Source organism: Cyphomyrmex costatus, unplaced genomic scaffold, assembly GCF_001594065.2.
Source record: "Cyphomyrmex costatus isolate MS0001 unplaced genomic scaffold, Ccosl1.0 scaffold193, whole genome shotgun sequence".
In the NCBI taxonomy this organism is placed as follows: domain Eukaryota; kingdom Metazoa; phylum Arthropoda; class Insecta; order Hymenoptera; family Formicidae; genus Cyphomyrmex; species Cyphomyrmex costatus.
In genome coordinates, this window is record NW_017275965.1 from 517,113 (window position 1) to 530,596 (window position 13,484).

The 13,484-nt window shown below is 36.3% G+C and overlaps 1 protein-coding gene across 1 annotated transcript in view; it reads left to right on the forward strand.

Annotated features, from left to right (window-relative positions):
- dtn (transmembrane protein 132C dtn) overlaps positions 1–6,510 on the forward strand; it is a 30,134-nt gene extending 23,624 nt beyond the window's left edge. Inside the window, exons 8-13 of the mRNA XM_018538623.1 lie at positions 112–255; positions 807–1,706; positions 2,587–3,025; positions 3,833–4,275; positions 5,128–5,411; positions 5,717–6,510. Of these exons, the coding sequence (XP_018394125.1) occupies positions 112–255; positions 807–1,706; positions 2,587–3,025; positions 3,833–4,275; positions 5,128–5,411; positions 5,717–6,455 (2,949 nt within the window). The 3' untranslated portion in view covers positions 6,456–6,510. The remainder of the gene's footprint in view (positions 1–111; positions 256–806; positions 1,707–2,586; positions 3,026–3,832; positions 4,276–5,127; positions 5,412–5,716) is intronic.
- The last annotated feature ends 6,974 nt before the right edge of the window (positions 6,511–13,484 follow it).

Genomic DNA, 13,484 nt, shown 5'->3' on the forward strand with positions numbered 1-13,484 from the left:
CTATTAAAAATAGAAGTAGGACTTTAGATGGGAGAAAAATTGGAATAGTGTAGTTTAAGCTACGAGTTTCTCTTCGGTAAGCGAAAGGGAACGTTTTATGTTTTGCTTCAGAATTGGGAGGTGATGAATACAGCGGTGTTGACGGGACGTCAGGTGTCGCAGGGAATGAAGGTTTTCATTGTGAGCCAAGCCGGCACGGTTGCCGATGTTACGCTGCAGTCATCCTGTCATTCCGAGGACGAAAGTGTCCTCAAGGTAATTGCTTTTTAATTTATCTTCAGCACTCACTTAGATTCTTATTACGAATTTAATTGAAAAAACTCTTGGTATTATATATTATACCTTTAGAATTCGCTGCTTTTTTTTATCGTTGTAATCCGTGTCTAACAATTTTAAAAAATTTATATATATTTTATTCCTGCATATATTTACATCTAGAGGAATATGTCATTGCGATTATTTTACATAATGTCCGAATTTGGAAATTGGACATGTACTTAATTGTATGGATTTATTTTTTGAAAATACTAAGTCTATTTTTTAAATAGAAATTAGCTGTATATAATATTTTATTCTGTATAACGGTATCTAACATTTATAATGATATAATTTAAATTCTAAAAGTACAAGAACGATAATGTCCACGAGTTTCAAACTCCTAATACCTCGTATAATCGATAGATTAAGTGACACTTTCGATGCCCTGGTATCGTATACTCAAACCGTGCATTACGAACTATTGTAGTCCAGGATCAAACTGCATACATTTAATACCTGATCGTTGTTACGAATACCTAAACTCGCAGGTATCATCCTCGTGCAGTAGCGTGTATGTGGATGGTTCGGAGATTCGAGGTTCCAGTAACGCATCGGTCCTCGTCAAATACGGCACGTATACTGGTTTAGCAAGATTCACCGTGTGGATGCCTGAATTTCCATTGGAAGTGAGCGTCGCTGACACACGGTTGAATCAAATAAAGGGTTGGAAGGTGCCGGAGGAGCATGTAGCGAGTGCGAAGAGCAAGCGAAGTTTACTGAATGCAACGCGGATCGAAGAGAAGACGGAAGTTGCTTCGACGCCGATAATGCCATTAGAAATACCGCCGGTGACCGCACGAGCGAAGAAGAGAAGCGCCGTTGATCTGGAAGAGTCGATAGAGGACACGTCTATGGACGTGGACGATCCGGACGACCTGCTCGAAGAGGATGAGCACGAGGAACAATTCCGATCTAATGGAAATGATCACGGATGGGATACAATCAACTCTATCGATCGGAATCTATCTCCGGCTAATTGCAGATTACGTTTCCAACAAAGTCCGGTTGAGGTGCACGCTCGATTCTTAGCGACTGATCACGACTCGGGCAGAGTCTCGTATTTTGTCAATCGGCGCACCTGGTTGCGCGTCACTGATCTCGTAGCCGGCATGCTGCGTGTCTCCGATCCTAGAATAGCGACGCTTCTTCAGGGTAGGTTGGTCCAGGGACGCGGAGTAGGTCGCACGGAGGTGCAGGTACTGTCACCGATCACCGGTAGAGTCATCGGCGCGAAGGAAATCAGAGTTGGCAATGATCGCGTGTCTGTGACACATCTGTCTGTCCGGGTGGTATCTGGACTTCAACTCAGTATCAGCCCAGATACTGCGATCGAGAACGGATACGTTGCTGAAACGTCGGTTACGAGAAGACTGACCGCCCAATATCAGGTAAATTGTTAATAGATGTACAATATTTATTATTTGTGCCAATTGTTTCAAATGTATGTTGAGACAGCAATTTTGCAAAATTTGCAATTTAGAAACGTTAGTTAAAAAAAAATTGTCGAGTTTAATAATTTAGTGTTTAAATGTTTTTGAGAGAAATTTAAATTCAGAATTGTGAAGTGAAATAATATATAGATTATAATTACTAAAAAAAGTTACGTTTTATCTCTCTTTTTATTTTATATAATATTAATATTATTTTCTTTTTAAACAAGAACTTGAAAGAGTTAAAAAAGGTTATTAAATCATGTTGATTTATTAAATGTTTACTCTGGGATAAATCAAGTTTTTACATTCACCTCAAGAAGATATCTATTAAGAGTTGAGTTATATATAAATTCCGTTTTAATACATTTTGATTCCTCAATAAAATACAAAAATTCTATCTTAATCAATTATATATCAATTAATTATTTGCAATAATTTTTTGCCATTTCATCAATTGCATTCCATCACCAATGATTTTAAAGCTCCATCATAAAAATTCAATGAGTGTCGGCCGGTCTAGATTTATCTTCCAATGATTTATCTCCAACGAAATTTTGTAAACTAATTTCGTACTTGCCTATAATTTCTTGACCAAACACTGCAAATTTTTGTATTATAACAAACATATTCTGTTCTGTCAAGTATGATGAATTATTAGGATGATAAATGTATACATTACAATTTGTTCCCAGAAACGGAAATTATTTATGACTCAACCTAATATATACATATATATGTGCGCGCACGTGTGTATGTATGTGTGTTTACATAGTATATATATGATCAAAACAAAACTATTGCATGAGTAAGCAAATTTGTTATTGTATACTAACAGGAAGGACTGCTGGACATTGATGTGGAGTTCTCGGACAATACCCGTACACCCCTTAGGGAAATTGCTGTGAGTGATTACCATTTACTGGTGGAGAGTCTGGATCCGGAAGTTGTGGCGTTTGCACCAATGGTCGCTTCTCATCATCCACGAGTAATCGCGGTCGGTGAAGGCCGCGGTGACTTGCTGCGTGTCAGTTTACAGCTAGCCGATTCCTGTCGATTATCCGGCAGACGTTCAAGCAAGGGTTCTCAGAGAACGACGGCCGCTGCATTGGCAAGTGCGTCGGCTAACGTCGAAGTGGATTTCGCTTCGAGCGAGGTACCCAATCGGCCGGAATTCGTGCAAAACGACGGCGGTGGCACTGTTGGCTCTCATCATCATAGAGAACGTAAAACTGGACGTGGCGAAATAGCTTCCGATCTACATGACATCCTCATCGGTAAATAGACCCTGTTCCTTTTTGCTGCTTTCTGTCTCGCTTTTTTGTCATTCTCTTCACTTTTTCTGTTCTTTTCTACGCTTTATAACTGCCACGTATAACGCATGGTATGCACTTTGTTCCGCATTTCTTAGCGGAAACTTTCTTCGCAAGACTATTTGGCTTGTAAAAAGTTCTTTGCCTATTTATGCGTGATCTCTCTTCACGATTTCCGTCCAGTCCTTCATAACCGATAGTCTTCCTCCTTTACGCTGAATGTCAAATGCGTCTAGTTCTTAGAATAAATTGTGAAGTAATACGTTACAGATCGTTGAAGTATAATATCATTGAATCATTCAACATAAAATATCTATTCTCCGAATATTCTTACAATTTAAGAACAATAAAAAATTTAATCGAAGAAAAGTTGGATACAAATCTCTCGATTCTGTCAACATAAAGATAATTCTGAATCCGAGTGAGAATTAGAAAATGAAAACCTTAGGAGACTTTAAATATATGATTCTTCTTCTTCTTCTTCTTCCTATCTACAAGTAATTCAAAAAGTTGAAATTACTTGCACATTGTGCATAGTACAAATGTCAAGTCGCTCCATATATATCAGTAGAGTCTAATTGTGATGCTAAAAGTAGACGCACATTCAGCATCCTCACGAACTTCGCATATCCGACATAGCATGTCTAGCCGCTGTCTAGCTGGAAGCATCAAGGAAGAAAGATTTTCAGCGGCTCTCTAACTCAGCACGAATGTCCCGTCTCACTCTGTCCTCTCTCTCTCTTTCTCTCTCTTTGTTTTTTCTGTGCAAAGGATTACCGCTGAAAGACGAGAAAGACGGGCACGAGCACGAGCCTTTGGTGCAGGCACGACAGCATCGCACGGCTATAGCTAATGGCATGTCTTCAGGAGGTCTGGGCGGCATCGGTGTCGGCGTGCGTCACCACGGCGTCGGAGCACGGATGAGCCCGCTCGAGATCGGGATGTACGTGTTGCTCGCGGCGTTCTGCTTCGCCATCGTTGTCTTTGTCGTCTCCTGCGTGGTGTACGCCAGCAAGTTCAAGCCTCAGCCACCGGACTCCCCGCTGACCGGCGCGGCCGTCCCGGTGCTTTCTGGCGCGGGTGCGAGGGCTCGCGCTGCCGCAAACCAGCTGGCATCTGGCAGACGACCGCCACGCGAATCGACCACCAACGCACACGATTGGGTATGGCTAGGTAGAGCGACTCTCGAACGAGCTGCCTGCGGTCCGCAACAGGTACGCATGTCGGTGTGAATGTAATGATTTGTGAGTGAAACCGTAAATGAAGCCATCGATAATCATTACCTATTAAAACTAATTTTGAAACTCTCAAATACCGGTCTGATAGTTAATTGCACCATTAGATGTAATTATGTTAGTCTATTATTTAAATCAATGGAACCAGAAAGTCGCACTTATCAGGTTTTCGAAGGAAGAAAATGTTTTTTAGACTGTACAGACGATTTTAGTAAGACATACATTATTTTGTAATTAAATATATATTGTAAATAAATACATAGAATGACATTTCTTCTATTAATAGTTACGTTTTGAAAAAAATTAATTTATATTTAAATTCACACGAAATTATATATAAGCAACTAAGATCCTTGCTAGACTGTTACAGGCTTCGTATTCGTAATTATAGTTTTGTTGTTACATTGATAATCTTTTAAAAATTTAATATTGTTAATTTATATTTGTTGATCTTATTTTATTTATGTCATGCTTCTATTTACTGTCTACTTCTCGACAAATAACAATAATGACATTATTCGCACTAATTTCTTGACTTATTTCTATTTATTCCTTTCAAGAGTATTTAATATTTAGTGTCATAAAATTACTGAAGATTGCTAACGAATTAAAGCTCGAATAACAATTCAAATTTCATAACATCGATAGCGATAACGGTCCAACGCGAGTATATCTAGGATTTATCCAGTAATTGAAATCAATTCGAATTTTCGACGAGATTTGGTGCTGTAAATATCTTTGCGCATTTCGATAACCTAGTGGCAAATTGTTTTAAAAACAGCAGGATTTTGTTGGAACAATTTGATTGAAAAAACTCGGTCTATGTTGCAGGTACGCGTAACGAGTAATCCGCTGGCCGGCGAAGGGGAACCTGAAGCTGAATTGGGTACATGCTTCGACAATCCGAACCACATCGAGCTACCGTCTGCCAATCAGCGGCCTAGCGGCGGTACCAGTGCTATCGACACCACCACTTATTCCAAACGGGACAGAGTAGCGCGAAACAGTTTCGCAGCAAAATCCGCGATCAAACCATCCGCGGTGATACCGCCTACAACGGCTACAACAGCGACGACAGCGGTGTCGATTGTGGTTCCGACTACCGCGCGAAACGAGTAATTATAATTGAACGTTCTTGTTCTTCTTTGTGCAGAAGATTTATTTCTCAAAAACGAGTTAAATACATATATCTTCTAGCAGAGAGAAGAAAGTGATATTCAAAAAGAAATTCTTTACACAACAAATTATATGACATTTACAAATACTGTATCACAAGAAATTTTAAACCGAATATCATACAACTTGTTATACCTAAAAAATTTTTTTGGGATCTCACTCTTTTAACTTCTAATAATTCTAACGAATTGATATTACTTATAGCTTCGCGAATACGTAAACTTTATCACGAATTATTTTACAGTAACGACGATATTCCTCCGCCCTTGCCACCACACGGAGTGCCAATCACAAACTCGACATCAACAACGACAACTACGGCGACTACGACGGTTGGTACAAACAACGCAAGCAATGGCAATAACGAAGACTACAAGCCACCGGTACCGCCGCACAGGAACACAGGGGTGGGCGTACGATTACCGGAGCCGCCTGCGCCACGGAAGCATCGCCATAGGGCGTCTAGCGGTGGCAGCAGCGGCCATCACGGAAATAATCATCGGCACAATAGTAAAGCACTGCAGCATCAGTCAAATCATATAGTCAAGTCGCATGGGAAAACTAAAGTAGACAACGCAAATAAGAAAAACGGTGAGGACGAGGAATTCGTGGAGTTGGTGAATCACGACGATAACAATAGACACCTCACAAAGGATGCTGGGAGATCACGGGAAATTAAGAGGGCGACCATAGTTGGTAATCCGATGTACTCGTCATTTTCCACTTCCGCCGTGGTATCATCCACCGTTGTCTCTACCGTAAACTCATCTACCCCTACTGGCGGTGCGTCTTCGTCTACCACAACATCTCCGCCATCTTCGTCACCGTCCGCATCTTCCTCCTCATCCTCTTCTAGCTCCTCTTGCGCCTCATCCTCCTCCCAGGAGCAAGAAGAATCGGTAGCTCTCGATGACCTCAATCTGGGTATGGACTACAATCAGATCATGCAGTACTTCGACAATCTAAAAGAGTCGAATGCCTAGGTGAGGCCGTTCGACCTTTCTAAAGGTCGAGTAGTAGTCAACGTCGATACGGAACACCGGGATCCTCGTTAGTAGATACAGCGAACGCGTTGAGTTGTTTCCATTTCCTCTTGAGAATTCTATTGAGAATTCGTAACAACTCATTCTCGCGGGAACGAGATTCCGCTATCATCGAAAACGATAATTTCCTGGATATTTCGTATTTTAGACTTAATCTAGTCAGCTTCCTAGCAGCACATCAAGAGTAACGTGCAAACGCATACGCATACACACATACACATACGTTCATATTAACAAAACTTAAGAAAGGGATAATTCCTTTGCACACGATTCACACAGTCTCTCGACAATTTGTTACGACCGCTAGCAATTTTTGGGCGCAACGGGTGAAAGTTCCTCAAGTATGATATAATTTCCCGATATATACATATACGTATTTTATCACATCGATACGTAAATAATGATACGTAAAATGTAATACGCGATAATAAAATGAAGAGATTGTATGTGTATTGCATTAATATTTTATATTTATAGACACAAAGATGCATATTTTTTACTATATTTTTTTACTATTTTTACAAATTATCGTTATCAAAACGATTCAATTTTGAGTATCTGTTTTCTTTTTGCTTTTGTTATACTTTTTGGAATACTTTTGCTGTTATTTATTTACGAAGTGTATTTTCTTTAACGATTTAAATCTCTTGGACTAATAATAAGTTTAATAGATTTAATCTTTATCATGACTCATGTTTTAGTATATATGTGAAGTGTAGTATTCGAGTGTCGCAATTGCGAAAATTTGCTGGCGTAATGAATAGTCGGAGTACTGTTTATACACACGTAAGAGGCTTTAAAAAAACTGACTGTCGGTGGCTAGTGGGGTAGATAGATTGCTCGCTCGATGACGAAAGCGTCACGCGGCATTACGACGTTTCTCGCTGCGAGCTTCGGTTCATGCAGGATCATCGTGGATCCTCGCTCTTGCCCCTATGCCATCTTGATCTCTCGCTCGATCCCTTCTCCGCTACCACGGTTCCTCCCTTCGTCTGGCCGCAAGTTAACGAACGTCAGACAATTTGAGATGCTTTGTATTTTGATCGTACATGCATTCGATAATACGCACATTGATTCGCAAAGAGTCTTTAATATTTTTTATTTTCGTATAACTTTCAAATATTTTTGTGTCCCTTGTGTCGAGTTTTGTGCCATAAACTATAGCCATAAACTTACATTAAATCAAACAATTTTAAATTTCCCGAATTTTTTTATGCCAAATTTGCGAATAATAATTCATAGGATCCTCGCGAAGATCTTACGCGTGTTAGCATACAATTTCTGCATTAGACAGAAGAAGCGTATTTTTGAATTTATTATATAAAAAAAAACAATATGTTTTTCATACATGGAGAAACAAAGAAAGGAAAATTTTATACCAGTGCGTGTCTCTTCTTCGTTGTTTCTGCCAATGTTTAATCTTTGTTCAATATACGCTTCAATATTTGACATGCGATGTCATCGACAGTAAGCTTTCAATTCACTGAATGACGGACTGTCTATCAGTTAGCCGAGATCGGTATGCAAGGCGCAATTGAAATACGATGAAACGTTCACTTGCGACCTGACCCAGTCGCATCGGAGGACATATTTATTCGATCGACCGTACGTCGTAATGTTTGTAAATTTTGCTTTGTAAGACTGTGTACATATATATATTATATATATAGATACGATAGAGCGCATGTTAATTATATATTATATGAACTTGCAGGTTTAAAGTTACATTTGTATGGTTAATAGAGATTCGCGAATCGTTCCATATGTCGTTCGATGAGAAATACAACTAGTTCGGTTGTACCAAAAGAGAAGAAACGTCGATGACAAAAAACACGTATACGTTATACATCCAACAATGCTCGAACGCTGCTCTCTGATATCGCTTTTGAATTATCTTTTATTCTTCTCCATGATCTTTTTAAGTACGTTGCGCTCGGCACTTTTTATCCTGCCGAAAATATTTTCATCATGTGTGCATCCACATGCGTGTATGGTACCGTCGAAGTGAGACGGTAACTGGGTATATGAAGCACCTTGACATTAGTACCTAATATATCGATATACTTATTTAGGTACAGCCTCGAGATACAGTATCTTAATTAAATGCGCTCTTGCTTTAAACGTTTGTATCTAGGTATTGTATCTGTTACGGGATACTGTAACGTGTGTATATATACATATTTGCCATATCAAGTGTATAATTGTATATTTATCATACAAATATTATCCGGAATGTTGAAGTCGGCCGTATAATATGAAAAAGAAATTTTTTTATTTTGTAACATAACTGTTTAGTTTAAATTTTATTTATAATCATTAATTTATCGCAATATCTTAGCATTCATAATGTCAGGAATATGTTTCAACATTTTTATGGCTGTTTCATACATATATACATATACTTAGGTGCTATTTCGAAAAATATATACGCACATACCCAAACACATCTTTATAGTATATCCGCATTTATACCTAGATACAAAAAGAAAACATAATTAATATGTTTGTTGAAAGTGTATATAAACTAAGTGAACCTTGTCTACAATTGGATTATTATAAAACAAATATAAATTTATTATTTATTTACGCTAAATAAGTGAAAAATAATGGAAAAACTATTTTTGAGATAACAATTTTTCGAAATATGATCAAAAATTGATTGATCATTTATTGCATAATCAATAATCAACCACATGTATGAATCAAAGTAGAGCGAGTTTTTGGCGAAAACTATGAACATTTAAAAGTATGAAACAAAAGCATGTTTTATAATTCATGTAAATTTTATTTTTTGTGGTATGATTTATTTTGTTTATATTTATTCTATTGATACGAATTCTTTACCTTAATATAAAATATATAATTATTGAATGTTACTATAAAATCTGAAAATACTTTTATATTTAAAAATAAAGAGATCAATTGATAGATAGTTCGGCAGAGTTCACTTAGTCTATATGTACTTTTTCTCATAACATGCGAAGAGAAAGAAAAAAAAAAGTTTGTTCTTCCTGATCGATTAGAATAGTTACAAACTCATCCATAGTTCTGTTGTTTTCCATAATAAAACTGATCATTGCGAAGCGATCGAATGAAATGAACCAGAGACAATTTTAAGTGTGAACGACCTACTCCAAGGATCAGCCAGGAAATCTATAGCTATGTACGTATCTAAGGACTACGGTGTCTAAGTATGTATGTAACTCTCTATAAGTTGTGTGTCAGCACATCTCACGTGGGACAATAGTGATCTAAAATCTAATCCATCGGCGGCGAACGGCGTTCGGCGAACAAACAATTGACGGCGCCTCGTTGTCGTAAAACACGGCGAAATGAATATGATCACATGATTAAATTGGCAAACATTGAGGAAGAGTCGAAACAATGTGAGAGTATTCCGCCAAGAATCTAGTCTTACAGCGTAATTATTATAATACGTATATATATATAAATATATAAAATATTAATCAATGCGATGTACGTTGCCTTTCGCCCGATGATAACACGTATCTTACGAATGCCCCGCGGTCACCGTCGATGCGTCAAGCTTAATGTACATACATATAATCGATCCTCCAATAGATATGGCAAAAATAAATCACCTATTCGGATATTCCTAGAACCGGGCAAAAAAAAAAGATATATTAAGCTATATTCGAAAAAATTAGATTTATCTTACATGAAAAAAAAGAACAAGTGAACAGTTTTTTTTTGTTAATAACAACATGGTAAAATTTGTGCTGACTGATACAATGTGGGCACTCGGTACAGTGGCTTAAACTTGCGTAAAACAAAGAGATAAATATATATAGTCTCATATCACATTATACAGAATTCTACCATATCAGTTAAAGTTGAATAGTTTTTGAACCGATTGCAAAGAATATTCTTCTAGATATTGATTTTTTATGAATTTTTTGTACAATTTAATCTATATGTATCAGCTTAAAAAAAACAACCAGAGCTTACAAAATTGTGAATATCTTATTTATCTATTTTATAATATGAAATTTATAGACACACACCCATTGTCATCTGCAATCGGTTCTCATGCCTTAAGAGCGGCTGTTGTCAGTAACTTTTCTATAAGCGAAAAATTGGAAGTAACTTTTAATAATGATTCACTTAACATTAAAAAAAAATATCCCTAAATAGCTCAAGCTGAAGTTCGTATTTGTATCTCACATTTAATATTTTCTTCGAGAATAATATAATGGATGTGCGGTATTAAATCTGATACTATAACATTTTCCAACGATAACATTAATAATTAATTTCTCAATTAACAGTTGTTCGGATTAACTTTATGCGACTGCATGATCTTCACATATAGGTATGGGACAAATAAATTGGATTTAGCTGAATGTGGGATATGAGTATCCTAGCTTCGTTCGAGTTAATTGCTTTGTCGTCTTTGTATTTTCTTTTCTCATTTCAAATAGATGGAGATTCAACGGTGAACACGGTGAAAACATGTACGAATTGATCATATCCGAGTATCAAGCGAAACAGGCGCACGCGCTAATCGTTCGTATATACATATATGACTATTATCTAACGATTTTGATATAAGGACACCTTCGGTGATTATCATGATGCCATAGCGTTTACTTAGTGTTACTAAGAGTGATCGGAGTCAGTGGCTTGTATGTTAGTATATATTTGCGAGGCGCGCATACACATACACACGTCTTAGACAAAAGTACACATTTCCGATTCTACACCATTTCAATGAAAAACTTGCGCTTTATACTATCCTTGTAATCATTGGAATATATCTTTAATGTAATCCAGTGATTTCCGATAAGATTTTTATTATTCTATCGTAGAAAAAAGATTTTATAGATATTTTTCTCATTTATTCCTTCAAATGTTTTTTCACTCTTTTCTTCATTTTCTCCTGTCTTCTTTTTTATGTTTTTTATTTTTTTGACAAAGAAAATTAATATATTAATTAATACATCTATAGTGCATTTCTTAACATTTTTTAAAAGTAAACGTTTTATGTAAAATGTTTAAGCAACCATATTTTTGCAGATAAGAACACAAAAAATTGTAATAACGGCTAATATTCGATTGCTTGGAAATCACTGGTAATTCCTTCACAAAGATTTTTTTCTGTCCGTATTTATTTCACAATTTATTTAATTCTACGAAAATTTTCTATCTATGACCAATGTAATAAGCGACAGTGAACGTGCGCATCGCATATTATAAATCCTTCCAATCTTCCCTCTTTCCTGAGCTTTTGCTGATTCGAAAAGGATACGATAGATTCATCGCAATGCATCGCTGACTCTGCATCCGCGCACATTCCTCAAACACTGTTTATTTTAAGTGTGATAAATGCGAGATTGAAGAAAGAAGAAAAGCGAAGAAAGCGATAATTAGTAATTACTAACTGCGCTCGCGACGACGACGCTTGAAGACGTTGACGATGGCGGTGGTGACCGCATCTACGATGACGACAATATCCAACGATGCAAATGTCCTCTAAATTCTTCGAACGATTTTGGAAAAAGAAAACGATATTTGTAAGCTCTAAAGATTTTGTTTATGTGCGCGAGAAATTTTTAATGGAAAGCTTGTTCTTTCTAATTCACCGTAAATCTAAAAAATCTTCACTACTTAAAAAATATTGTACTCTTCATAATGCTTAATCCTTATTTTACAAAAGTGAAGACTTGAAGAAAATTAAAGAAAGCAATTTTTAATTAAACGGACTGCATTGGATAATTTTGAAATGTATTCAATACTCAACTTTTCTACTCGTAAATTTCATAAATTTCTTGATAATAATCGAGACGAATTTTGTTCCAATTTTCTGTCAATATTTCTTACAAAAACATTGCCATTTTTCCAAAAGTTCGAGGACACCTCCTGCTCGTTCGTACTGTCGCAAGCATAGTATCAGCACAAAATATCGGAGACATTCCATGATGCCGGATAACACATTTTGATGCTTTACTAGAATTAATCTGTAAGATACATACATAATAATTTTTTCTATTTTTTTTGTTAAATATTCTGATGGTTTCGAGCGATTATTACCCTTAAGTTAGATAAAATACATTGATCAGTAAAAGACTCGAAGAAAGGAAGCATTCGTATTAATAACTGAAAATAATGCTTCCCATTTTCTTTTAAGAAATATAAATAAATGAGATATTAAAATTGATTTATCCTTTTTTTCTTATACACGCGGAATTTTATAATATTATAATTTTTTAAAAATAAGATCTATTTTTTTGAGGTCGCCGTTCATCGCAAATTTTTTTCAAATAAAAGAGATGAAAAAAATTAATATCTCTAAAGCATTGCGTCCGGAACTCTGGAATGACCCTTTACTCTCATTAGTGAAAATATTATCATCGTGTCTATTACTATATATATACTGCTATTGTTACTTGTACTACTATCATTAATTATATTTATTGTCATCGTTGCTGTTGCTGTTATTGTTATTAAGATTGTTGCTGCTGCTGTTGCCATCGCCGCGTCGATCGCGCGAATTCCGAAAGCATAAGGCGTCATTGACGTTGTCGTTGCCGTTATCGTCATCGTGGCCGTCGTCACTATCGACATCAATGTCGGCGCCGCCGATATGCTATAATTAATAACAATAAGATACGACTATCGCCTACTCAATGTACAATATGTAGTATTTACCTGTTGTTACCATCAAACCGTCATCAAAGATATATAAAAATATTGTAATTGTAACGTATTGAGTTTCTCGTATCCCTTTCTTACTTCCTCTCTTTTTTAAATTGGACAAATATTATACTTTATTTATTCACTATAGTTAATTATAACATAATTGATTCTATGATAAAAAGAAAAGAAAAATCGCCGCGGAAATCAAAATTTATTAAACAAAATCAGAAAAACAATTATTTAAAAAAACGCATATGCTGTATTATACAATATTTAAAACTTTGCATTTATGTTTGTTATTAATTTTTATAT